The sequence below is a fragment of the Salvelinus namaycush genome, chromosome 10 (assembly GCF_016432855.1).
Source record: "Salvelinus namaycush isolate Seneca chromosome 10, SaNama_1.0, whole genome shotgun sequence".
Lineage (NCBI taxonomy): Eukaryota > Metazoa > Chordata > Actinopteri > Salmoniformes > Salmonidae > Salvelinus > Salvelinus namaycush.
In genome coordinates this window covers 23,367,221-23,392,927 of record NC_052316.1, presented here as the reverse complement: position 1 = coordinate 23,392,927, position 25,707 = coordinate 23,367,221, and the positions used below count along the sequence as shown (strand labels likewise).

General features: G+C 43.0%; 1 protein-coding gene across 1 annotated transcript in view; it reads left to right on the top strand.

Moving 5' to 3' along the window:
- LOC120054492 (acyl-CoA-binding domain-containing protein 6-like) overlaps window positions 1-25,707 on the top strand; it is a 46,775-nt gene that overhangs the window by 1,963 nt on the left and 19,105 nt on the right. The window contains exons 2-3 of the mRNA XM_039001917.1: window positions 1,251-1,356; window positions 5,184-5,273. Of these exons, the coding sequence (XP_038857845.1) occupies window positions 1,251-1,356; window positions 5,184-5,273 (196 nt within the window). The remainder of the gene's footprint in view (window positions 1-1,250; window positions 1,357-5,183; window positions 5,274-25,707) is intronic.

The following is a 25,707-nucleotide window of genomic DNA, read 5'->3' as shown; positions in this document are numbered from 1 at the left end:
CCGTGCGGTGGGTGGTGCTGATTATGTCGTTTATCAGGGCACCATTAATCGTGTGTGTGCTTTCGGCCGGAGGGGTGGCCGGCAGCCATGAGGCCAAACCCTCGCCGGCCAGCGCAGCCTGACTGATAAGCGCTGCCATTGATTAGTTGCCGTGGGAGACTGATGGTGCCCACGTGGCAGGGACACTGGGTCAGCGCTGCGATCACCGGAGAAGGGGAGGGGCTGAATGTGTCCTCGCATGTAACCTTATTCTGTTCACCTGGAATGAGCTGTTTATAAATCAACGTGTGATACTGAGGCACAAGGCAAGCATCAGGAACAAAGGGAGAGAGGGCTCCACAGTATTCTGTTTAACACTGTTGCTATTTTAGGCTACATTTTGAGTTTCTGACACCCTACCTATCCTCTAATTATTTGATAATCCTACCTCTTATTCAGATACTTCAAAACACAAAGCAGAACCACATTTCTAAGTTCCCCTCCAGTTAGGTAGTTCCCCTCATAACCCATAGTGTTAATCCCAGCCAGCCTGTCCTCCACTGGGACTGGGCCTGGGACTGGGTTGCTTTCTGTCAGACAATGGCAACTAAATGCAATTAATTAGGATCCCTGCATGGATAAGAGGGGAAGACGTAAATATCAAAATGAGATTTAGCCCCTTCCCTGTATGCCCCCACTCTACCCTTACCCCACCTGGCGTGGCTTCATACCAGGAGGTGATTAGGTGGGATATAATTCGAGCTAGTGTGGCGTACCTACCGTACAGCAGCTCCACCAGGGATAACCCACCAGGGATGAGCAGGAGGAAATGTTATGTTTACCCCACCCAAGCTGTCATAGTGTGTGTGTGGGAAGGGGGGGGGGGGTGTTTACCTCACCCACACCTGGCCCCTCAAACAGCCAAACACAGGGCTTTTTCCAGCCAAACAAAATGCCCAGCTGACGACAGTGTGTTCCACTCCTCTCCTATGGGGCCAAGAAACAGAAAGTTGCCCATTCACCTGACAATACTCAATATATTGGCATATGAATTCATATCCAGATTTGTTAATGACAAGATTTCAATAAGGATTCAATTACTTAATACATTTTATTCAGATCTATATTTTTGATTAGCCGTGTGTGTGGTGGTGGTGTTATTGATTGTTTTTGCTGAGAAGTAGAATTCCCTGAAGAACAGGTGTCTCTTCCCAGTTCCTTCACTTCAATGCATTGGTACTCTGATGCTTTTTCTTACTCTCCCCTCACAGGGAAGAAGACAAGAACATATTTGACTACTGCAGAGAGAACAACATAGAACACATTACCACGGCTATCAGTTCCAAGGAAGTGGATGTCAACGCAAAAGATGAAGAGGTAAGTGACATCCTGTCCTCTTTTTAAACAAAACATGTTATTCATCCCAAAACCTGCCCATTTGCAGTATGGTACAACATTCCCCTGTAGCTCCATTGTCTTTGGCCTCAAATTGACTATTAGTCCATGTGAACTCCTCACAGCAATATCTCAGATCTATGGGAGAAGCCCAGCTCTTTGACCCCAAATCTATTCAACTGCTCTTTATTCATTTATCACAGAGGGCAAATGCCTTAGTCCCTCTTTCATCACAGCAATTCTTCAAATGAGGAACCAGTTGGTGCATCAGCAGCCATGGCAGATGGTGGTGTTCTTTGTGGGGCCACTCCAGCATTATTTACCAGTGGACTGCAGGTCCTCAATACAACCAGCAGAGGGCACTAGTGAAGTTTCATCCACCCCCTGAGGTGATTCATCTCAGATAGGCAACCAGCTGAGAGAGTAGAACTGGGACGATAAACCAAATATTGTCCATACCGACAACTTATCGGAGGCATTTTGCTGATATTGTTCATTATGATAAGTAGCCTACACTAGAGAAATGTGAATTTTGAAATGAAATAATTTTGCTAATATGGGTGATTGCTAACGGGACAATTGATGGCTACAACCATCAAACTAGTTGTAGTAGTTTAAAGGGTATAGTTATTGCATCAATTCAGGCTATTTTTAGAGCGAGAGAGAGGTCTGATTGAATAGATTAACATATCCTACCGTCTTCTCTCTTTGTTTAGGTACAATTTGGTGATAAATCTCGCTAGGCAAAAGTAGAAACAGCCTGGCTTTGTATGTTTAGCCTATGTTCAAGAGTCAACAGTGACAGCCACAGACGGTTCTTTTAAGTACAGATTCATATTTTGCTATTTATATAATTCAAGTTTTGCTCTACCAAGAACCTTGTGTTCTCTACTTGCACTAATTGGAATATGCCATAATTGAATGTCCCACTAGTATCCTCCAAAGTCATATCTAGAGACTGAATAAATGACTCTTGTTTCCACTGTTAACCGAAGTCTTCCAGTATTAGTGACTTAGTAGGCTGTTCTTCATCAGAATGTTCTGTTATATGTTTTCAGCAGTGGGGGATATTGGCATTTTAATTCAGGGTGATATGGGGGATGGCCTCTGACCCCTGGGGTGGCTGGTCCTCTGACCCCTGGTGTGGCTGGTCCTCTGACTCCCCTCCAGAGGCCAAAGGCATTAGCTGTAATGTACAGTGCAGGCGTGGGGCGAATGGGGAAATAATCCTAATGATGGGGAAAATAGATCAGGGTGCCCCGCCGCGTCCATATGGCTCACTGAGGCCATCTCATTACTGTTGGGGGGACGGTGGCATGGGGGCCACGCCGCAGGTATACATCATACACACCAGCCATAAGCATGGGATCAATCACACATGCTGTGAGCAAGGCCCACACAGAAGCAGGACAAATGTTGCTTTATGGCTGTGTGTGTATTCACTACACAGGAACAGACTGTTATTGTACAGCACTAGCTACACACTGGGCTGAGACACTGTACCGTATGTCTAGTACACTACCCAGAGCTGAACACAGGACTGATTCTAGACACTGACTACAGTGAATAATATACCCCGGTACTGGAGAGTATGAATACAGTCTAGTCAGTCATTACTAATAAAATCTCCCTCATGAATTTGTCTCCTTCACTCTCTGAATAATCATGAGATATGTTGTGTTTTTGCCTATTACTACTGTGTAGTTGTGTAGTGTACAAGCGACTGTCCCAGTAGACTCTGGGTGAAGCGTCCCCACATCCACACAGGTCTCCACATGCCACTGAGAGCGATCACACCGCCACTTCTAACCACCAATCCCATGTACCCCAACAATGGAGGGCTGGATTTCATGTTGTAATACCGCCCAAGGAACTCCTCTTTTCCCTTTCTCTCTTTCTCTCAGGGACCAAATCCCCCCATTCAATTAGAGCCAATTGAGCTGACAGGTCCCCTCCCACTAAGACTGAGGAGCAGGCAGCGACTGAGGAGAGTGCCCTTTTAGGCCCATGTAGACATGTCTGTTGTGTGTTACCGTGGGTGCGAGTTAAAGCACCTGTCACAGCTCCTGGAAGTGGCTAATCCCCCACTACACAGGGAGTCTAGTTTAGCACTTTAGAACAGAGAGGTTCAGGCCATCCCTAACCTAACAGAGAGGTTCAGGCCATCCCTAACCTAACAGAGAGGTTCAGGCCATCCCTAACCTAACAGAGAGGTTCAGGCCATCCCTAACCTAACAGAGAGGTTCAGGCCATCCCTAACCTAACAGAGAGGTTCAGGCCATCCCTAACCTAACAGAGAGGTTCAGGCCATCCCTAACCTTCTATTATAAAAAGTGCCAGCAGCGCTGATTCCTGGTGGATGATTTCCAGTAGGGTTTTCTTATTTTGTTGTTATCTCAGACAAATAAGAGTGCTATGTTCCTCCTTACGATAAATGGTTATTTCAAATATTTTTGGGGTCCATGAAAATGCTCTTTTATCCAACCAGACATTTTATTGGTGTACTTTTTGAGTGCACTGGGCAGTCTTTGTCTGAGAACCAATCCAGTAGAGAGGTTAAAGTGAAAGTTCACTCTTTTCCAAAACATAGTTCTCTTGAGAGTATATACAGAAAGTTCCGGAGTGGAATTAATATATGAGGAGAAACACTAACAAATAACAATCAGAGGGGCACACCAAAAACAGAGAAAGCACCGCGGTATTTAGGCTCCCGCCTCTCTCATAAATATCAATTTCAACATACAGCCGTGGTGATCAATATAATTTAAGCGATAGAATAGGACTTAGAGAGTTTGCTTTATCTAATTGCCTAAACTGAAAAATGAGCTCCCTGTGGCGGTTGTATTAGAATGAGGGGTTTGGAGCTAAGGAGAGGAGGGGAGAGAGAATGTGGGGGCTGATCAAGGGGATGCTCTCGTTTTGTCCACAGCATCCCATCAATCAACTCTAAGGACTCTGTCGGCCATCCGCAATTTGTCCCTGAGCTCCGGGACCAGCCCCCTCCACATCCACAACCCCCCTACACACACTCATATATATATATATACATACATATACACACACACACACACACACACACACACACACACACACACACACACACACACACACACACACACACACACACACACACACACACACACACACACACACACACACACACACACACACACACAGACCCCTCCTGCTGGTGAGGAGGCAGAGCTCATTCTGTCACCACCTCGTTTTATAGTTGGGATCTGAAGGCTCTGAGTTATAAATTGTAGTGCATCATTATTATTTTTTTTAAGCTGAGAAATCTATTGTGTAGTTAACTTTGTGGAGCCGTGCATAACAGAAGGGAATAGATGGTTCTATTAGAGGTGAGGAGGGGTTGGGCCTCCATCCATCTCACTGAATGCTCCAGCAGGTCCCCACACTGCATTTACATATCTCTGTGTGGTCAGACGCCCCACACACACTGTCACTATCCATGCCAGCTGTAGTCCATTCACTAGGCAACCTTACTAAGTACTGTACCTACCGGTAGTGCTTTAGTTTTCTTTCTCCTCTTGAGAAAATGTATCGTAGATCAAGAGTTAGGATTTACAATAGATAGTGTTAAGGTGTGTAAACAAGTACTGACATTTACTTTGAGGGTTTTACCTAAGACAAAAACGATTATCATATTTGATTCAGTATCTTGACTCCTCAACTCATTAGCTACTCCATTGATGGCTAACAGTACCCGTTGTACTTTGAAGTACCTGCTCATGTATTGTATAATGTGTTAGTGCAGGAATAAAGAGGCACACCTCTGTGTGTTTCAGGGATGGAATTTGCTGTACTGGGCCTGTGACAGAGGACACAAAGACCTGGTGTCTGTGTTACTGCAAAACAGTGCTGGCATTAACAGTCAGGTGAGTCTCTCACACACATACACAGACATCTGGAGATAGGGATCAAGGGGCACTTGATGCAGAAGTTCATGGGGTCAGATATTTTAGGAGATTTAAAGATTTCTGTGAGATTCACAATTGTGTTAAGAGGGGCATGACACCGTCACAGTGCGCTCTGTCAACAGCCCACCACACACCTCCAGTTTACACAGTACACTCTGTCAACAGTTGAGCACACACCTGCCAAACACACACCTCCAGTTTATTTTACTACACACCAGAGAGTCAATCCTCTGTATCCATGGAGGCCTAGTTTCTGTGGCTGGCCCAGGGGGCTATAGGCCCGGTGACACACTCCCTAGAACCCTCTGAGCAGGTCTACTGTAATTCACTTTGTGATATCGACAAATCCCATGGGGTTTATCCAACACAGTAAGCAGGTAGACGTTGTTTAGTGACCTGGCTGTGGAGAGAAAAACCCTGAACGCCATTCAGGTTTAGAGGCAGGCAGCTTTGTCTTAAGCTGGCTGAACGATGCATTAATACTGTGGTGCATACAGTTGTGGGGCCAGGGGCTTTACTGCCCCACGGTAAGACAAATCAATTGGAAGTAATCAGGCAAATTGTTTGCATTATACAACCCATATAATCAGAACATTTGCAAATGACTTTCTTTTTTTGGCCTTGAACCTTTTTTTTGTGTGGATGAAAACCAGAGCGCTGGCTTATAGAGAATTATCTTGGTCTTCCTGGCAGTGGCTATGGTCATGGTTTACAATCAAACATTACTACTTAAATGGAGGCATGTTAAATGCTGCATTGTAATTACAGAGAAGTGGAGCCTCTCTCTGAAGCCCATTGTAACATGTACTGTATTTAGCCTTCATTTATGAATAATAACAGTAGTTACAATAACAGTACACTGATATAAAAAAAAGTGGTTAAATATGGTCAAATCTAATACCTGTACATCTCTGGCATCTCAGATGAGTTTCAGACACATGCTCTGGGAGTATGTGTGCAATATGCATAGCTTTACACATGCATACTATTTCCTAGTGTAGGTACCAGTAAGTGTAATTGAATGCCAGACAGTCCTTATTAAGACCCAGGGTGAGAGGTCACTCTGCAGTCCCTCTCAGGCCATTAGGACCCCTACGGTCATGTCTAGATGGGATACAGCTTTTGTCAAATTGACATCAAAAGTTTATTTTATTTTTTGCATTTTAGCTAACCCTAAACCTTTTCCTATCCTTAACCTAATTCTCCTAACATGCTGCCTATGTTCTCCTAAACCTGCCACGAAAGTCAATTTTGACAAAAGCTGTGTCCTTTCTAGACTAAACCCATCTTCGTTCTGTGCTCAGAAGTACCCAGTCAGCTGCCTGAGGGTAGATATTAAGGCAACTGGATTTTTGCACAATAATTATTGAGATCAGGTTTACGAGATGGCGTGGGGGTGGCCGAAAGGAAATACGACTAGCTAAATCATACAACAGTCTCTGCCAAATGATTATACAATGTAAACCCCACGTAACTTAGAGTTGATGGGGATATAAAGCCTGCTACTTCTTATTACATTCTATTAGATTGCTGTTTTCAGTCACTTTCTGGCCATGCTGAACTAGACTAGATGCCTTGGATGCTACATGCCTTTTCGCTGTTAAACTGGCAAACATACATGTGGTAATAGTATCGTAGTAGGTATGTACAGTAGTAGGTTTGACATATACATTGGGGTCTGAAATTATTGACACCCTTGATAAAGATGAGCAACAATGACTGTATCAAATAAATAATACAAATAATGAGGTTTTATTGTATGCTCCATAAAATGGAGAAATTATATTTTATTATAACACAATTGCTCAGAGAAATTGATTTTGTTTAACAAGTAAGATCATGACATGCTAACCTCCCCTGTTATTGGTAATGGTGAGAGGTTAGCATGTCGTGGGGGTATGATCTTTGACCCTCTGTAACTGTCTCACTCAACATTATTCATGATTCAATCAGGATTATCTGTAATCATGGTAGCATCCACATCAATGTACAAGTGTTTAGAAACATGTTTTATTCTTATTTATAATGAGTCACTCAAATTACACAATACATTTATTTACCATTAATTACCATTGGGCACAAAATAATCTGAAACACAACCAAAACTAACAGCAAATGCATCCAACAAGTTTGTAGAGTAACAAGCTTGATGTAGTCACTGCGTGAGTCTGGAATTGAGTATCTTAAATAATCCTGCTGCCCCCGCTCCTCACAGCCTTTAGGGAACTAACTCTCGCACTTGACTCTTTTCCCCCCTTACTAGCTCTGACTTTGATGATAGCTACTCTATTGAGGAAACATTGACTTACTGTGATATGTGCTTGTCCCACCTACTGTAGCCATTTTAAGATGAATTCACTAACTGTAAGTTGTTCTGGATAAGAGCGTCTGCTAAATGACTAAAATGTCAAATGTAATATGGGACCAAATACTAAACTTATGAATACTTTATTTATAAGAATCTTTAGGGGTGTCAATAATTCTGACCACTACCTTTTTTGAGAAAAAAAAGTATTACTTGTTAAAAATATATATAATTCTCTGAGAAATTGTATTAGTATGAAATAATATCCCAATTTTGGGGGCATACAATATAGCTCAGTATTAGAATTATTTAATTTATACTGTCTTTTTTTTCCATCTTTATCAAGGGTGTTAATAATTTTGGAGCCCACTGTCAGTGCCAGCTCTAGCCTTTTTGGGGGCCCTAAGCAAGATTTGGTATCAAACTTGCACCTTGTGTGTTCTACTATTCTAACCTTCAATAGTAAGTTGACACCCTGATGGAGGGTTGTGGCTGCCTGGGGCCCTAAGCGACCACATGTGTGTGTGTGTTGATATAAAGTCAAGGGGTCTGAGTACTGTCCAAAGCCTGTGTGTATGTGTGTGTAAACACTCAGCAAAAAAATAAACGTCCCTTTTTCAGGACCCTGTCTTTCAAAGATAATTCGTAAAATCCAAATAACTTCACAGATCTTCATTGTAAAGGGTTTAAACACTGTTTTCCATGCTTGTTCAATGAACCATAAACAATTAATGAACATGCACCTGTGGAGCGGTCGTTAAGACACTAACAGCTTACAGACGGTAGGCAATTAAGGTCACAGTTATGAAAACTTAGGACACTAAAGAGGCTTTTCTACTGACTCTGAAAAACACAAGAAGAAAGATGCCCAGGGTCCCTGCTCATCTGCGTGAACGTGCCTTAGGCATGCTGCAAGGAGGCATGAGGACTGCAGATGTGGCCAGGGCAATAAATTGCAATGTCCGTACTGTGAGACGCCTAAGACAGCGCTACAGGACGGACAGCTGATTGTCCTCGCAGTGGCAGACCACGTGTAACAACACCTGCACAGGATCGATACATCCGAACATCACACCTGCGGGACAGGTACAGGATGGCAACAACAACTGCCCGAGTTCCACCAGGAACGCACAATCCCTCCATCAGTGCTCAGACTGTCCGCAATAGGCTGAGAGAGGCTGGACTGAGGGCTTGTAGGCCTGTTGTAAGGCAGGTCCTCACCAGACATCACCGGCAATAACGTCGCCTATGGGCACAAACCCACTGTCGCTGGACCAGACAGGACTGGTCTCCACTGACGAGTCGCGGTTTTGTCTCACCAGGGGTGATGGTCAGATTCGCGTTTATTGTTGAAGGAATGAGCGTTACACCGAGGATGGTACTCTGGAGCGGGATCGATTTGGAGGTGGAGGGTCCATCATGGTCTGGGGTGGTGTGTCACAGCTTCATCGGACTGAGCTTGTTGTCATTGCCTGCAAACTCAACGCTGTGCGTTACAGGGAAGACATCCTCCTCCCTCATGTAGTACCCTTCCTGCAGGCTCATCCTGACATGACCCTCCAGCATGACAATGCCACCAGCCATACTGCTCGGTCTGTGTGTGATTTCCTGCAAGACAGGAATGTCAGTGTTCTGCCACGGCCAGCGAAGAGCCCGGATCTCAATCCCATTGAGCACGTCTGGGAACTGTTGGATCGGAGGGTGAGGGCTAGGGCCATTCCCCCCAGAAATGTCTGGGAAATTGCAGGTGTCTTGGTGGAAGAGTGGGGTAACATCTCACAGCAAGAACTGGCAAATCTGGTGCAGTCCATGAGGAGGAGATGCACTGCAGCACTTAATGCAGCTGGTGGCCACACCAGGTACTGACTGTTACTTTTGATTTTGACCCCCTCTTTGTTCAGGGACACATTTATTCCATTTCTGTTAGTCACATGTCTGTGGAACTTGTTGAGTTTATGTCTGTTGTTGAATCTTGTTATGTTCATACAAATATTTCACATGTTAAGTTTGCTGAAAATAAGCACAGTTGACAGTGAGAGGACGTTTATTTTTTTGCTGAGTTTATAACTACAGTTGAAGTTGGAAGTTTACATACACCTTAGCCAAATACATTTAAACTCAGTTTTTCACAATTCCTGACATTTAATCCTAGTAAAATTCCCTGTCTTAGGTCAGTTAGAATCACCACTTTATTTTAAGAACGTGAAATGTCAGAATAATAGTAGAGAGAATGATTTATTTCCGCTTTTATTTCTTTCCTCCCATTCCCAGTAGGTCAGAAGTTTACATACACTAAATTAGTATTTGGTAGCATTGCCTTTAAATTGTTTAACTTGGGTCAAACATTTTGGGTAGCCTTCAACAAGCTTCCCACAATAAGTTGGGAGAATTATGGCCCATTCCTCCTGACAGAGCTGGTGTAACTGAGTCAGGTTTGTAGGCCTCCTTGCTCGCACACGCTTTTTCAGTTCTGCCTACAAATTTTCTATAGGATTGAGGTCAGGGCTTTGTGATGGCCACTCCAATACCTTGACTTTGTTGTCCTTAAGCCATTTTGCCACAACTTTGGAAGTATGCTTGGGGTCATTGTCCATTTGGAAGACCAATTTGTGACCAAGCTTTAACTTCCTGACTGATGTCTTGAGATATTACCACGTAATATTAATTCCTCATGATGCCATCTATTTTGTGAAGTGCACAAATCAATACTTTGTTAGAGCCACCTTTTGCAGGAATTACAGCTGCAAGTCTCTTGGGGTATGTCTCTATAAACTTGGCACATCTAGCCACTGGGATTTTTGCCCATTCTTCAAGGTAAAACTGCTCCAGCTCCTTCGAGTTGGATGGGTTCTGCTGGTGTACAGCAATCTTTAAGTCATACCACAGATTCTCAATTGGATAGAGGTCTGTGCTTTGACTAGGCCATTCCAAGACATTTAAATGTTTCCCCTTAAACCACTCGATTGTTACTTTAGCAGTATGCTTAGGGTCATTGTCCTGCTGGAAGGTGAACCTCCGTCGCAGTCTCAAATCTCTGGAAGACTGACATTTCCTTGTATTTAGCACCATCCATCATTCCTTCAATTTTGACCAGTTTCCCAGGCCCTGCTGATGAAAAACATCCCCACAGAATGATGCTACCACCACTGTTTGCATATTTTTTTCTTTAAGCAATGGCTTTTTTCTGGCCACTCTTCAGTAAAGCCCAGCTCTGTGGAGTGTACGGCTTAAAGTGGTCCTATGGACAGATACTCCAATCTCCGCTGTGGAGCTTTGCAGCTCCTTCAGGGTTATCTTTGGTCTCTCTTTGTTGCCTCTCTGATTAATACCCTCCTTGCCTGGTCTGTGAGTTTTGGTGGGCGGCCCTCTCTTGGCAGGTTTGTTGTGGTGCCATATTCTTTCCATTTTTTAATAATGGATTTAATGGTGCCCCGTGGGATGTTCAAAGTTTCTGATATTTTTTTTTATAACCCAACCCTGATCTGTAGTTCTCCACAACTTTGTCCCTGACCTGTTTGGAAAGCTCCTTGGTCATCATGGTCCTGCTTGCTTGGTGGTGCTCCTTGCTTGGTGGTGCGCCTTGCTTAGTGGTGTTGCAGACTCTGGGGCCTTTCAGAACAGGTGTATATATACTCAGATCATGTGACACTTAGATTACACAGGTGGACTTTATTTAACTTCTGAAGTTAATTGGTTGCACCAGATATTATTTAGGTGCTTCATAGCAAAGGGGGTGAATACATATGCACGCACCACTTTTTTTTTTGAAACAAGGTCTTTTTTAAATTTAATTTCACCAATTTGGACTATATTGTGTATGTCCATTATATGAAATCCAATAATAATCAATTTAAATTTCAGGTTGTAATGCAACAAAATAGGAAAAACGCCAAGGGGGATGAATACTTTTGCAAGGCACTGTAGGTGGTGGTATACAGAAGATAGCCCATATTATGGCAAGAACAGCTCAAATATGCAAAGAGACGGAATCTAAAACAAAAATCCAGAAAATCACATTGTATGATTTTTAAGTAATTTGCATTTTATTGCATGACATAAGTATTTGATACATCAGAAAAGCAGAACTTAATATTTGGTACAGAAACCTTTGTTTGCAATTACAGAGGTCATACGTTTCCTGTAGTTCTTGACCAGGTTTGCACACACTGCAGCAGGGATTTTGGCCCACTCCTCCATACAGACCTTCTCCAGATCCTTCAGGTTTCGGGGCTGTCGCTGGGCAATACGGACTTTCAGCTCACTCCAAAGATTTTCTATTGGGTTCAAGTCTGGAGACTGGCTAGGCCACTCCAGGACCTTGAGATGCTTCTTACGGAGCCACTCCTTAGTTGCCCTGGCTGTGTGTTTCGGGTCGTTGTCATGCTGGAAGACCCAGCCACGACCCATCTTCAATGCTCTAACTGAGGGAAGGAGGTTGTTGGCCAAGATCTCGCGATACATGGCCCCATCCATCCTCCCTTCAATACGGTGCAGTCATCCTGTCCCCTTTGCAGAAAAGCATCCCCAAAGAATGATGTTTCCACCTCCATGCTTCACGGTTGGGATGGTGTTCTTGGGGTTGTACTCATCCTTCTTCTTCCTCCAAACACGGCGAGTGGAGTTTAGACCAAAAAGCTCTATTTTTGTCTCATCAGACCACATGACCTTCTCCCATTCCTCCTCTGGGTCATCCAGATGGTCATTGGCAAACTTCAGACGGGCCTGGACATGCGCTGGCTTGAGCAGGGGGACCTTGCATGCGCTGCAGGATTTTAATCCATGACGGCGTAGTGTGTTACTAATGGTTTTCTTTGAGACTGTGGTCCCAGCTCTCTTCAGGTCATTCACCAGGTGTAGTTAGTTCGTGTAGTTCTGGGCTGATCCCTCACCTTCCTCATGATCATTGATGCCCCACGAGGTGAGATCTTGCATGGAGCCCCAGACCGAGGGTGATTGAACTTCTTCCATTTTCTAATAATTGCGCCAACAGTTGTTGCCTTCTCACTAAGCTGCTTGCCTATTGTCCTGTAGCCCATCCCAGCCTTGTGCAGGTCTACAATTTTATCCCTGATGTCCTTACACAGCTCTCTGGTCTTGGCCATTGTGGAGAGGTTGGAGTCTGTTTGATTGAGTGTGTGGACAGGTGTCTTTTATACAGGTAACGAGTTCAAACAGGTGCAGTTAATACAGGTAATGAGTGGAGAACAGGAGGGCTTCTTAAAGAAAAACTAACAGGTCTGTGAGAGCCGGAATTCTTACTGGTTGGTAGGTGATCAAATACTTATGTCATGAATTTTTGTTTTAGATTCCGTCTCTCACAGTTGAAGTGTACCTATGATAAAAAATTACAGACCTCTACATGCTTTGTAAGTAGGAAAACCTGCAAAATCGGCAGTGTATCAAATACTTGTTCTCCCCACTGTATATGTGCAGTGAATTATAATATGTATAATGATATATATCATTATCAAATAATTTAAATTGTAAATTGTCCTGTGAATGTGAAAAGTCTCCTCCGTTTTACGTTCTCACATTCCTTTTGTCTGTGTATGATAGGCAGTAGAGGATGTTTGGTATTGGGTTTTTGGGGTATTGGATATCCCAGTAATCTGAACTGACCTCTGCCAACTGCCATTAAATAAAGATAAAAGTGATTTATGTTTAATTTGTTGATTAAATAACAAACAAAAAAAATGCGTTCAGTGAAAATCGTTGAAAATTAATCAACTGATTGTTTCAGTGGATGTCCAAACCCGGTAACCTGCATTATGGACTGTTTGATTTCTAATCTGGGATCAGAAGGGACTACAATAGGTAGCTCTGTCCATGAATACCCAGATCAACTGTATACCACCTGTCATTAGCAGAATGCCTCACACTGGCCCTTAACCACCATATCACTGCTTCTCTACTGCACTTTAACAAATGAACCCCAGAAACTGGGCCGGATGGCAGAAGTAGGGTACTCTGTTTGTGAAGTCAGAAGCACAACTCAGTTATTTTATGTGGGCTGACATTTAGTGTACTGCATTGTAATAAAGGCACATCTAAATATCCTCAAAATGTCATTATATAATAAACATAATCATTCAGTTTACAGGAATTTAAAAGTTGAAACAAGTCCTTAAGAGTTGATGCATCCGGGCGTCAATCTAAGTAATATCCGTCAGTTTAAGATAGGCAAATGCAGTGGATTGAGATATCTCTATGTCGGCCTTCCATACAGTATCTGCGGTGGAAGGTGGCAGAGCTATAGCGGTGTTTGTCAGACCACGAAAACGACTGTAGCGTCTGAACGGACGCCTACAAACGAATACCACTCTATGGAAATGGGAGAGTCACGAACACACAATGTTATCCTTTTTGTTATTTCATAGTTTGGATGTCTTCACTATTATTCTAAAAAATAAAGCATAACCCTTGAATGAGTAGGTGTGTCCAACCTTTTGACTGGTACTGTATTTGTTTTTTATTTTCGGGATGGAAAAACGCTTTCAGTTTGAACTTAAAGGACTTAAACCAGATATAAAGTATGTAGAAAAGATAATGGACCTACAGTGCATTTGTTACATAATGATGAAGTAAAAACAGTTTTTTAGACATGCTTGCAAATGTATTACATTTTTTTGTTGTTGAAATATCTCATTTACATAAGTATTCAGACCCTTTGCTTTGAGAGTTTGAAATTGAGAACAGGTGCATCCTGTTTCCATTGATCATCCTTGAGATGTTTCTACAACTTGGAGTCTACCTGTGCTAAAGTCAATTGATTGGACGTGATTTGGAAAGGCACACACCTGTCTACATAAGGTCCCACAGTTGACTGTGCATGTCAGAGCAAAAACCAAGCCATGAGGTCGAAGGAATTGTCTGCAGAGCTCAGAGACAGGATTGTGTCGAAGCGCAGATCTGGGAAAGGGTACCAAAATATTTCTGCGGCATTGAAGGTCCCCAAGAACACAGTGGCCTCCATCATTCTTAATTGGAAGAAGTTTTGAACCACTCAGACTCGGAGGTGACCAAGAACCCGATGGTTACTATGACAGACCTCCAGAGTTCCTCTGTGGAGATGGGAGAACCTTCCAGAAGGACAACCATCTCTGCAATACTCCACCAATCAGGCCTTTATGGTAGAGTGGCCAGACGGAAGCCACTCTTCAGTAAAAGGCACATGACAAACCGCTTGGAGTTTGCCAAAGGGCACCTAAAGAACTTTCAGACCATGAGAAACAAGATTCTCTGGTCTGATGAAACCAAGATTGAACTCTTTGGCCTGAATGCCAAGCGTCACGTCTGGAGAAAACCTGGCACCATCCCTACGGTGAAGCATGGTGGTGGTAGCAGCATCATGTTGTGGGGATGTTTTTCAGTGGCCGGGACTGGAAGACAAGAAGACAGAATCAAGGGAAAGATGAACGGAGCAAAGTACAGCGAGATCCTTGATGAAAACCTGTTCGAGTGCTCAGGACCTCAGACTGGGGTGAAGGTTCACCTTCCAACAGGACAACGACCCTAAACACAGGGCCAAGACAACGCAGGAGTTGCTTCGGGACAAGTCTCAATGTCCTTGAGTGGCCCAACCAGAGCCCTGACTTGAACCTGATCGAACATCTCTAGAGACCTGAAAATAGCTTTGCAGCGACCCTCCCAATCCAACCTGACAGAGCTTGAGAGGATATGCAGAGAGGAATGTGAGAAACTCCCCAAATACAGGTGTGTCAAGCTTGTAGCTTCATACCCAAGAAGTCTGTAATCACTGCCAAAGGTGCTTCAACAAAGTACTGAGTAAAGGGTCTGAATACTTTTGTAAATGTGAAATTTCAGTTTTTTTTTAATGTATAAAAACCTATTTTTGCTTTGTCATTATGGAGTATTGTGTGTAGATTGGTGAGGGGGAAACAGTATTTAATCCATTTAAGAATAAGGCTGCAACAAAATGTGGAAAAGGCATGGGGGCTGAATAATTTCCGAATGCACTGTGTGTATATATACATTTCTTCCCCCCTTTTTCTCCCCAATTTCGATTTTGTCTCATCTCTGTAACTCCCCAACGGGCCCGGGAGTGGAAGGTCGAGTCATGCATCCTCTGAAACATGACCCGCCAAACCGCGCTTCTTAACACTTGCCCATTTAACCTGGATGCCTGTTGCACCAATGTGTCAGAGGAAACACCATTCACCTGACGACCGAGATCAGCCTGCAGGCGCCCGGCCCGCTACAAGGAGCCGCTAGAGCGTGATGAGCCAAGTAAAGCCCCCCCGGCTAAACCCTCCCCTAACCCGGACGACGCTGGGCCAATTGTGCGCCGCCCTATGGTACTCCCAATCACGGCCGGTTGTGATACAGCCTGGGATCGAACCCGGGTCTGTAGTGACACCTCTAGCACTGCAATGCAGTGCCTTAGACCACTGCACCATTTGGGAGGCCCTTGCATCTTTTTTTTTATCTTTGAGAACTAACAATCACCAAAATAAAATCTAGACCGTCGGTGATGAGTGAAAATTCCCTAAACAATGATTTTAGCAGTATTAATTTTGTTATTTTGTTGGACCAAAAGAACACAGCATTAGCCATGGCAAATGCATATAATTCCAGGAAACTTAAAGGGTTCTATCATCTCCATGGCAGAATATATATAACCACAGGAAATTTGCTTTAAATCTGCAATGTTTTCTCTGAGCTGCATGGCAAAATGTGTAGAATTGCAGGAAATTAGCTTTTAAATGCAATCATGTCTCTACACTGCCAAGATGGGGGCCTCTAAAATGTTCCTAAATAATTGTACACGCTGACGGACCGACCATGCTCATTGCCGCGCCCCTGCGAAACCCCCTGCAACGCCCACCACCTAAGCCACTTTTTGATCCAGGAAAAACTCTGATTGCTATGTGCACAGCCACTCTCACTAATGTAAATAAGGCCTTAAGAGTCCTTTTCATTGGTCAAGGCTCAGACATCCTGGCCTCCCCGTTGGGATTTTGTGTCAAACAAACAAGCAGCAATCTGGCTGTGGCCTGGCTTCCTGGGGAATGGGCTGTAGTGGGATATGCAGGTAGCAACAAAAACACAATTTAAGACTTCAGCTAGGCTGATTATAGATCGGAAACATGTAAACAATGTGGGAGGTTTGGAATTGGGCAGATTTAATCTCATAGAAAGGGTGTGAGGGTAAGGTGCATGTAAGGCAACAGGCAACAATCACAAATAGAACAGTTTGAAGAGAGAGGCAACAAAGTAGAGGGAGGAAGAGAGAGGCGGAGGGGCAAGGCAGGAGGAAGACTACAGTGAGGTGAAGTGGAAGAATCTGCAATTTATATTGGCAGGTTGTAAATTCAGTTTGTGTGTGGGGCTGGATTAAATAATCTCCAGACTGAATCTAGTCCTGTCCTCTGCATGTGATTTGTGACAGTGGCTGTCCCTGTGTGTGCATGGCTGGCTGAGCCGGCGACTGTGTGTGTGGCTCTTTACTTTGTATTAAAACAACATGATCCATGAGACGCAGAGGGTGATTCCCAGCACCACTAATTCTAATTAATCCACTCCAGGCCTCGGCCACGCCGGTCTAAAGCGCTCGCAGTCTATCAGATAGAAATTCATAACTTAATTGAGGTCAAAGCCGAGAGCCGAGAGAACAAAAGTCTCTGGCTGGGACCAGGTAGATCAATAGTAATAAATATCTGGCTGGGCTACAACTAGTTCATGGCCACGCATTATGTGGGACAGACAGCGGCATCACAGGGCAGAGGGGACAGAGGAAAGGCGGGGGGGACTCCATGTTGGTGTCCTATCTCCTAGATGGTTTCTGTACTTCACTGTTGGCTGCAACTGCAGATTGACTAGGGAAGTAGTTTAGGTAGTTCTTACTCTGACATATAGACATTCACATCAGACTACTCTTCTACCACACTTGGTATTGAGTGCTGATTGGCAGGTCAGTGTGCACGTCAGCAACAAGCGCTGTGTGTGTGTTTGATTTGTGATGCCGTAAGTGTTCTTTTTCTGTACGACCTCTTAGACTATAAACACATTGATTTGATATTGATGTGAGGAGAAATGAAATCTTTGCTAAGTGCTTAAGTGCCCCCTGGCCTGTATACATATTTAGTGTCAATGTAGTGGATTGTTTATATGGCTAGATAGGGACCTTGGCAGTTTGTTGGGTTGTGTGAAGACAAGCAAAACATTCTCAGACATTATCTGGACAGTGATGCATGTTTTTCTATAGCTGTTGTGTGTCAGAATCACACTTGAGAAATTAGACACACTACACAAATTGGTTAAATTAATTATTTACTAGCTAACTAAATGATAACACAGGATAAACATACACACTTAATACATTAGAAACAGGTCCCTAGCGGACTGACACAATATGGCGGCTTGTTACAAAGGAGATGGAGAGGAAGGGAGAGAGAGACAGAGACAATTAACGTTGGTACATTTTATAAATTACTCTCACAGTAATCATATACTTTGCACACGAACCGCCTCCCATTTGGAGTAGGAAATCATGAATGTATTTACGTGTAAATGCGTTGGTTCGCCGTGTATCTCTGTCGGAATCAGGCCTTTTTGGAAAGGGTGTTGGACCATTCCGCGGAACACTTGTAAGACTACGATTGTCCAAAAGGGGTCCCCACCCATCTCTTCTACTGTTGCTCTCCTCTGCCGTCGCCCGGCATCTGGCGACCCGTGGTGTAGTCCTGAACAGAACTACAGAGCTCACTCTGCTTCCACTCGCTCTGGAAGATGATTCTTTGAAGATAGGCCAGCCAGCTGTGTCGATGGTTCTCAGTGGCGTGATAAGAGTAGTGCACTACGGTGATTTGAGAAGAGTAGTAGAATGGTCCGACTTAAATTCACTTTTGTAGATACTTTACTTAGGACAGCTAATCAGCCGTACCAGTGATTGTCCAGGAGGTGACTTTGTCTCTGAAATCTCAACAAGAGGTAGAGTTCAAACCACTTTGGACGTGAGCTGCAGCTCAACGGCTCTCTGGTCTGATATGGTAATTCTTAACCCATAATTTTATACAGTTCTTCAAAAGGGGCGGTTCGTGAGGCTGACACGCTCTCTGACTTCACTCAAGGGGGCGGTGACTACTTACTTGTACGAAGTTATAGAAACAATTTACTCTTATAGTTTCTAGGATCACATCCCTCTCTTAACAAAAACACTTTAATCGTTTTTATTATTATTATTTCATACACAAAGTAAAGGATGGAAACTTCGTACATATAGTTGATATACTTTCCAAGTTACAGTATATCCTTTATAACATTTTTAATGACGTCACAAAATAACACCCAAACCGACATTAGTGGTCTTTGGGTCGCCTCTGACCATTCCCCACGTTCTATGTTAGAAATATTGTTCCAGTATTAACTTTAGAACGTGTTAGATTTTTGGCGGGAAAATGTCTGTATAGACAAAGGCACATTCCCTGGTGAGTATTGGAGAGGGATGTTCTCTCCTTGATTTACAACAGGGTGTGGGCGGTCAACCCCCCACCAGTTCCCTCCTCCCCCCTTTCTAGGGAGTTTTTCCTAGCCACCGTGCTTCTACACCTGCATTGCTTGATCTGTGGGTGAGAGAGGGTCTGGTTGAAGTCATCCATTGCCAAGCTGACCTGAACTATTTGGATCCTCACAGAGCAGTCGTGGCACTTTGATTGTAGGTTCCTGATTTCAGTGGTCTCTACAGTAAGAGAGTAAATCAAGCTCATTGCAAGGCTCTAAGAATAGGGATAATTTATTGTACAGAAGCCTTCTGGCTGTAGATTTAAGTACTGTATGATGACAATAATGACATTCTCACAGTGTCTTACTGTGAACAACTCTTCTCTCCCAGTAAGTCAATTGTGTTTTACTCTTTGTCTTATTGAATGTTTGCTGCACCGTCCTAGTTAGTGGCAATGCCATGCAATGCAGTGTAATTTTGATATTTTAATGTAATGGGAATAGAAATGCATCACAGCTTTGTACCTGGCCTCAGCTGTGTGAAGCTAGACAGTAGAGCAGGGATCATCAACTAGGTTCAGCCGCGGATGGTCGGGGGGCCGGAACATAATTACAAATCATTTGTAGACTGCAAATTGATCGCAAGAAACTCAAACAGATTTAATATTTGGCTAAAACATGTATCATTTCAAAACTTGCTTAAGTTTGTGTGAAATCACGTGTCTCTCTTATGTGTGGGAATACTTGGGGACAGATTTCCAAAATTGGAGCTGATTTCCTTTTGTTTTTATGTCCGTCAATGCTCAGAAAACATGGGGGGGGGCAAATAAAACCACCCGTGGGTCAAATCAGGCCCACGGGGCGCCAGTTGGAGAACCCTGCTGTAGACCATGGACATTAGGTCAGGTATTGAAGCCATGTTCCTGGTCTATCCAAAGCCAGGGTCTGTTTTATCAGAGCAATACAGCCCAGTGAACATTCTCATCTCTGTCCTCCACCTCAGTGTCAACTGCCTTGGTTATTAAACTAGTAAACACACACACACACACGGGCAACAGCGGCTGATTGAAATTCTATGGCTGGAGCATTATTACAGGTTTGTATCCCTCCCCCTTCCCAGCACGGCCTCCCATAACAAATGGCGCAGTCATCAGAGTCATAACAAATATCTAACAGAGTTTGTCATAACGGTGTGTGTGGGGGAGGATAAGAGAGGGGGAGAGGGGAAAAGGGGGAGGGGAGGGTCGTTGCCTGCTGCATGAGAATGGCAGTGTTCTCACATGTGCAGGAATAAGTCTCATCTGCATGGCACAGCTACTGTGTGCAGGTCATACACCCATGTACAGATGTTTAAGAAAGCCAGCCCGGTTTCCAATCTTTTAATAGGGCCATTGACAAACAAATGAATTGTCCCAGTGTTTAATATGGTTTCTTTACCTTGCCTAACGGTAATTGCACTGTTTTGTGGAAGCACATTTTTTGTGTGTGCTTTTTTTTTTATAAAAGAGGAGAGGTCTACAGAAACTCAGTTTGACAGCTCTTTACATATGGTGCCAACAGAGGTGAATCGTAGGAGTTGTAATAAGCAACCATTTACTTTTGTGTAGGGTATTACAATATTATGTCTTATATGCATTAGCAACCGTTGTAAAGAACCACTCTGCTCAGCCACACACAGACGTATAGAGTGAACTTACACCACTCATACAGAAGATTTGACATTTATACCTGCTAGCAGGGGTTATATGGCATATGTTTAAATGAAAGTAAAACGGCCACACAACCATTTTAAAAGTCCCAATAGGATGATGCACAGATATGGATTTATTGTATGAAGCACTGTGTAAAGAAATAGCTACTTGACTCATATTCCTGCCTCAGGTATAAAATAAAGTCCCTCTTTGTTGCGTTGTAGCTACCCATCTTATTGGTTTCTCACAATTTGTAAACTCAACAATTTTATTAAATATTTTTTAACCATCCACATAAATTGCCCTGAGCATTATTAAAGCTGTCCTCAGCTGCATACTGATGGAGAGAGAAAACAAAGTGACTGTTTTCCTTTTAGAGTCCAGTTAGTACACACTGCTGCTTTATAGGTCTCTCCCAAATGCCTGCTGCCTGGCCATAGATTTTCATATTACACTCTTTTATGTATTTATTTTATATATTTATTTTTAAACATCACTGATGATCCACTCGACTAGGAGCTCACCAATGTTAATTCTCTGCCACTCTCCCCCATGCTAGAATGCTTAATGGATTCTAAGGTGTCCCTCGGGAGCAAGAGCCGTGGGAGAGGAGGGGACGGAGGGAGGGGGGGACAGAGAGGAATTAACCCCAGTCTATGGTTTTAATCAACCTCAATCTGAATATCAAAACACACATAGATGCCCAATAAATAGTTCCTAGCAGACATTGTTGGAAGGATCCATTCCCAAACTTTCAGTTGATTAGGGAGCTGAGAAGAGCATCAGACCTCAAGGCCACAGATACAAACGTCTCAGTTTAACTACGTGGAGTGGTCTTGGCCATTTGCGAGGGGTGGCAGGCACCTCAAGGACACTTTGAGGAAGCGCTAATTTGCACCAGCATAGTAGCGCGCACACGCTGAATGGCAAGGTTAACACTCACTGCACAGGGAGGTGGCCCAGATTCAATTAGGGGTGCCCCTGTCTCTTGATCCTTTTAACACTGGATTCCCAGCTCCCTCAGACACACACGCAGAGGCAGATGCACACACATACAGTGCCTTCAGAAATGATTCATACCCCTTGACTTATTCCACATTTTATTGTTACAACTTGATTTCAAAATGTATTAAATAGATATTTCTTCTCACCCATCTACACACAATACCCCAAAAGGAAAACATGTTTTTAGAAATTTTAGCACATTTATTGAAAATGAAATGGAGAAATATCTAATTTACATAAGTATTCACACCCATGAGTCAATACATGTCAGAATCGCCTTTGGCAGTGATTACAGCTGTGAGTCTATCTGGGTAAGTCCCTAAGACCACCTGGATTCTTCAGGCTCTGTCAAGTTGGTTGTCAATAAGGGCTCCCGAGTGGCGCAGCGGTCTAAGGCACTGCCTTGCAGTGCTTGAGGTGTCACTACAGACCCGGGTTCGATCCCAGGCTGTGTCACAGGTTAAGCAAGCAGTGTATCAAGAAGCAGTACGGCTTGGCACGGACTCTCGACCTTCGCCTCTCCCGAGTCCGTAGGGGAGTTGCAGCGATGGGACAAGACTGTAGCTATCAATTGGGGAGAAAAAAGGGGGAAGTTGGTTGTCGATCATTCCTTGACAGCCATTTTAAAGTCTTGCCATAGATTTTCAAGTAGATTTAACTCAAAAGTGTAGCTGGGCCACTCAGGAACATTCGATGTCGTAAGCAATTCCAGTGTTTACTTGTGTTTTAGGTTATTGTCCTGCTGAAAGGTGAATTTGTGTCCCAGTGTCTCTTGGAAAGCAGTCTGAAGGATTTTGCATGTGCTTAGCTTTATTTTGTTTATTTTTGTCCTAAAAAAACTACCTAGTCCTTGATGATGACAAGCATAGCCATCACCATGCTTAAAAATATGAAGAGTGGTACTCAGTGATGTGCTGTGTTGAATTTGCCCCAAACATAACGCTTTGTATTTGCCACATTTTTTGAAATTTTACTTTAGTGCCTTATTGTTAACAGGATGCATGTTTTATTATGTACAGGCTTCCTTCTTTTCACTTTGTCATTTGGGTTAGTATTGTGGTGTAACTACAATGTTGCACCATCCTTAGTTCTCCTATCACCCTTAACCTCTGTAACTATTTTAGTCATCATTGGCTTTCCTCTCCGGCAACCGAGTTAGGAAGGAAGTCTCTTTGTAGTGACTAGGTGTATTGATACACCATCTAATGTGTAATTAATAACTTCACAATGCTCAAAGGGATATTCAATGTCTGTTTTTTTATTTTGACCCATCTACCAATAGGTGCCCTACTTTGCGAGCCATGGAAAACCTCCCTGGTCTCTGTGTTTGAAATTCTCTGCTCAACTGAGGGACCTTACAGATTATTGTATGTGTGGGGTATAGCGATGAGGTAATCATGAAAAAAATAATGTTAACACTATTATTGCACACAGAGTCCATGCAACGTATTATGTGACTTGTTAAGCACATTTTTACTCCTGAACTTATTTAGGCTTGCCATAACAAAGGGGTTCAATACTTATTGACTCAAGACATTTCAGATTTTCATTTTTTATAAATGTATTAACATTATTCCACTTTGACATTATGGGGTACTGTGTGTAGGCCAGTGACACAAATCTCCATTAATATTTTAAGTTCAGGCTGTGTAACACAGCAACATTTTGAAAAAGACAAGGGTTGTGAATACTTTCTGAAGACACTGTACACACAGAGAATAATAGTAGAGAGAATGATTTATTTCAGCTTTTATTTCTTTCATCACATTCCCAGTGGGTCAGAAGGTTACATACACTCAATTAGTATTTGGTAGCATTGCCTTTAAATTGTTTAACTTGGGTCAAACGTTTTGTGTAGCCTTCCACAAGCTTCCCACAATAAATTGGATGAATTTTGGCCCATTCCTCCTGACAGAGCTGGTGTAAACTGAGTCAGGTTTGTAGGCCTCCTTGCTAGCACACGCTTTTTCAGTTCTGCCCACAAATTTTCTATGGGATTGAGGTCAGGGCTTTGTGATGGCCACTCCAACACCTTGACTTTGTTGTCCTTAAGCCATTTTGCCACAACTTTGGAAGTATGCTTGGGGTCATTGTCCATTTGGAAGACCCATTTGCGACCAAGCTTTAACTTCCTGACTGATGTCTTGAGATGTTGCTTCAATATATCCACATAATGTTCCTTTTTCATGATGCCATCTATTTTGTGAAGTGCACCAGTCCCTCCTGCAGCAAAGCAACATGATGCTGCCACCCCCGTGCTTCACGGTTGGTATGGTGTTCTTTGGCTTGCAAGCCTCCCCCTTTTTCCTCCAAACATAACGATGGTCATTATGGCCAAACAGTTATATTTTTGTTTCATCAGACCAGAGGACATTTCTCCAAAAAGTACGCTCTTTGTCCCCATGTGCAGTTGCAAACTGTAGTCTGGCTTTTTTATGGCGGTTTTGGAGCAGTGGCTTCTTTCTTGTTGAGCGGCCTTTCAGGTTATGTCGATATAGGACTCGTTTTACTGTGGATATAGATACTTTTGTACCTGTTTCCTCCAGCATCTTCACAAGGTCCTTTGCTGTTGTTTTGGGATTGATTTGCACTTTTCTCACCAAAGTACGTTCATCTCTAGGAGACAGAACGCGTCTCCTTCCTGAGCGGTATGACGGCTGCGTGGTCCCATGGTGTTTATACTTGCATATTATTGTTTGTACAGATGAACGTGGTACCTTCAGGCTTTTGTAAATTGATCCCAAGGATGAACCAGACTTGTGGAGGTCAACATTTTTTTCTGAGGTCTTGGCTGATTTCTTTTCATTTTCCCATGATGTCAAGCAAAGAGACCTTGGGTTTGAAGGTAGGCCTTGAAATACATCCACAGGTACACCTACAATTAACTCAAATTATGTCAATTAGCCTATCAGAAGCTTTTAAAGCCATGACATCATTTTCTGGAATTTTCCAAGCTGTTTAAAGGCACAGTCAACTTAGTGTATGTAAACTTCTGACTCACTGGAATTGTGACACAGTGAGTTATAAGTGAAATAATCTGTCTGTAAACAATTGTTGGAAAAGTTACTTGTGTCATGCACAAAGTAGATGTCCTAACCGACTTGCCAAAACTATAGTTTGTGAACAAGAAATTTGTGGAGTGGTTGAATTTTTTTTTTAATGACTCCAACCTAAGTGTATGTAAACTTCCGACTTCAACTGTACACACTCACACAGTGGTGTAAAGTACTTAAGTAAATATACTTTAAATTACTACTTTTACTTCACTACATTCCTAAATAAAATTATGTACTTTTTACTCCACACATTTTCCCTGACACCCAAAAGTACTCATAACATTTTGAATGCTTAGCAGGATAGGAAATTGGTCCAATTCATGCACTTGTCAAGAGAACATCCCTGGTCATCACACTGCCTCTGATCTGGTGGACTCACTAAACAGAGAACATCCCTGGTCATCACACTGCCTCTGATCTGGCGGACTCACTAAACAGAGAACATCCCTGGTCATCACACTGCCTCTGATCTGGTGGACTCACTAAACAGAGAACATCCCTGGTCATCACACTGCCTCTGATCTGGCGGACTCACTAAACACAACTGCTTCATTTGTAAGTGTTGGAGTGTGACGTTGGCTATCCAAAATAAAATAAATAGAAAATGGTGCTGTCTAGTTTGCTTAATATAAGAACTTTGAAATAATTGATACTTGTACTTTTGCTTTTGATACTTAAGTATATTTAATCAATTATATTTACTTTTGATACTTAAGTATATTTAAAACCAAATACTTTTACTCCAGTAGTATTTTACTGGGTGACTTTCACTTTTACTTGAGTCATTTTCTATTAAGGTATCTTTACTTTTACTCAAGTATGACAATTGGGTACTTTTTCCACCACTGCGCACACACATACACACACACAAATAC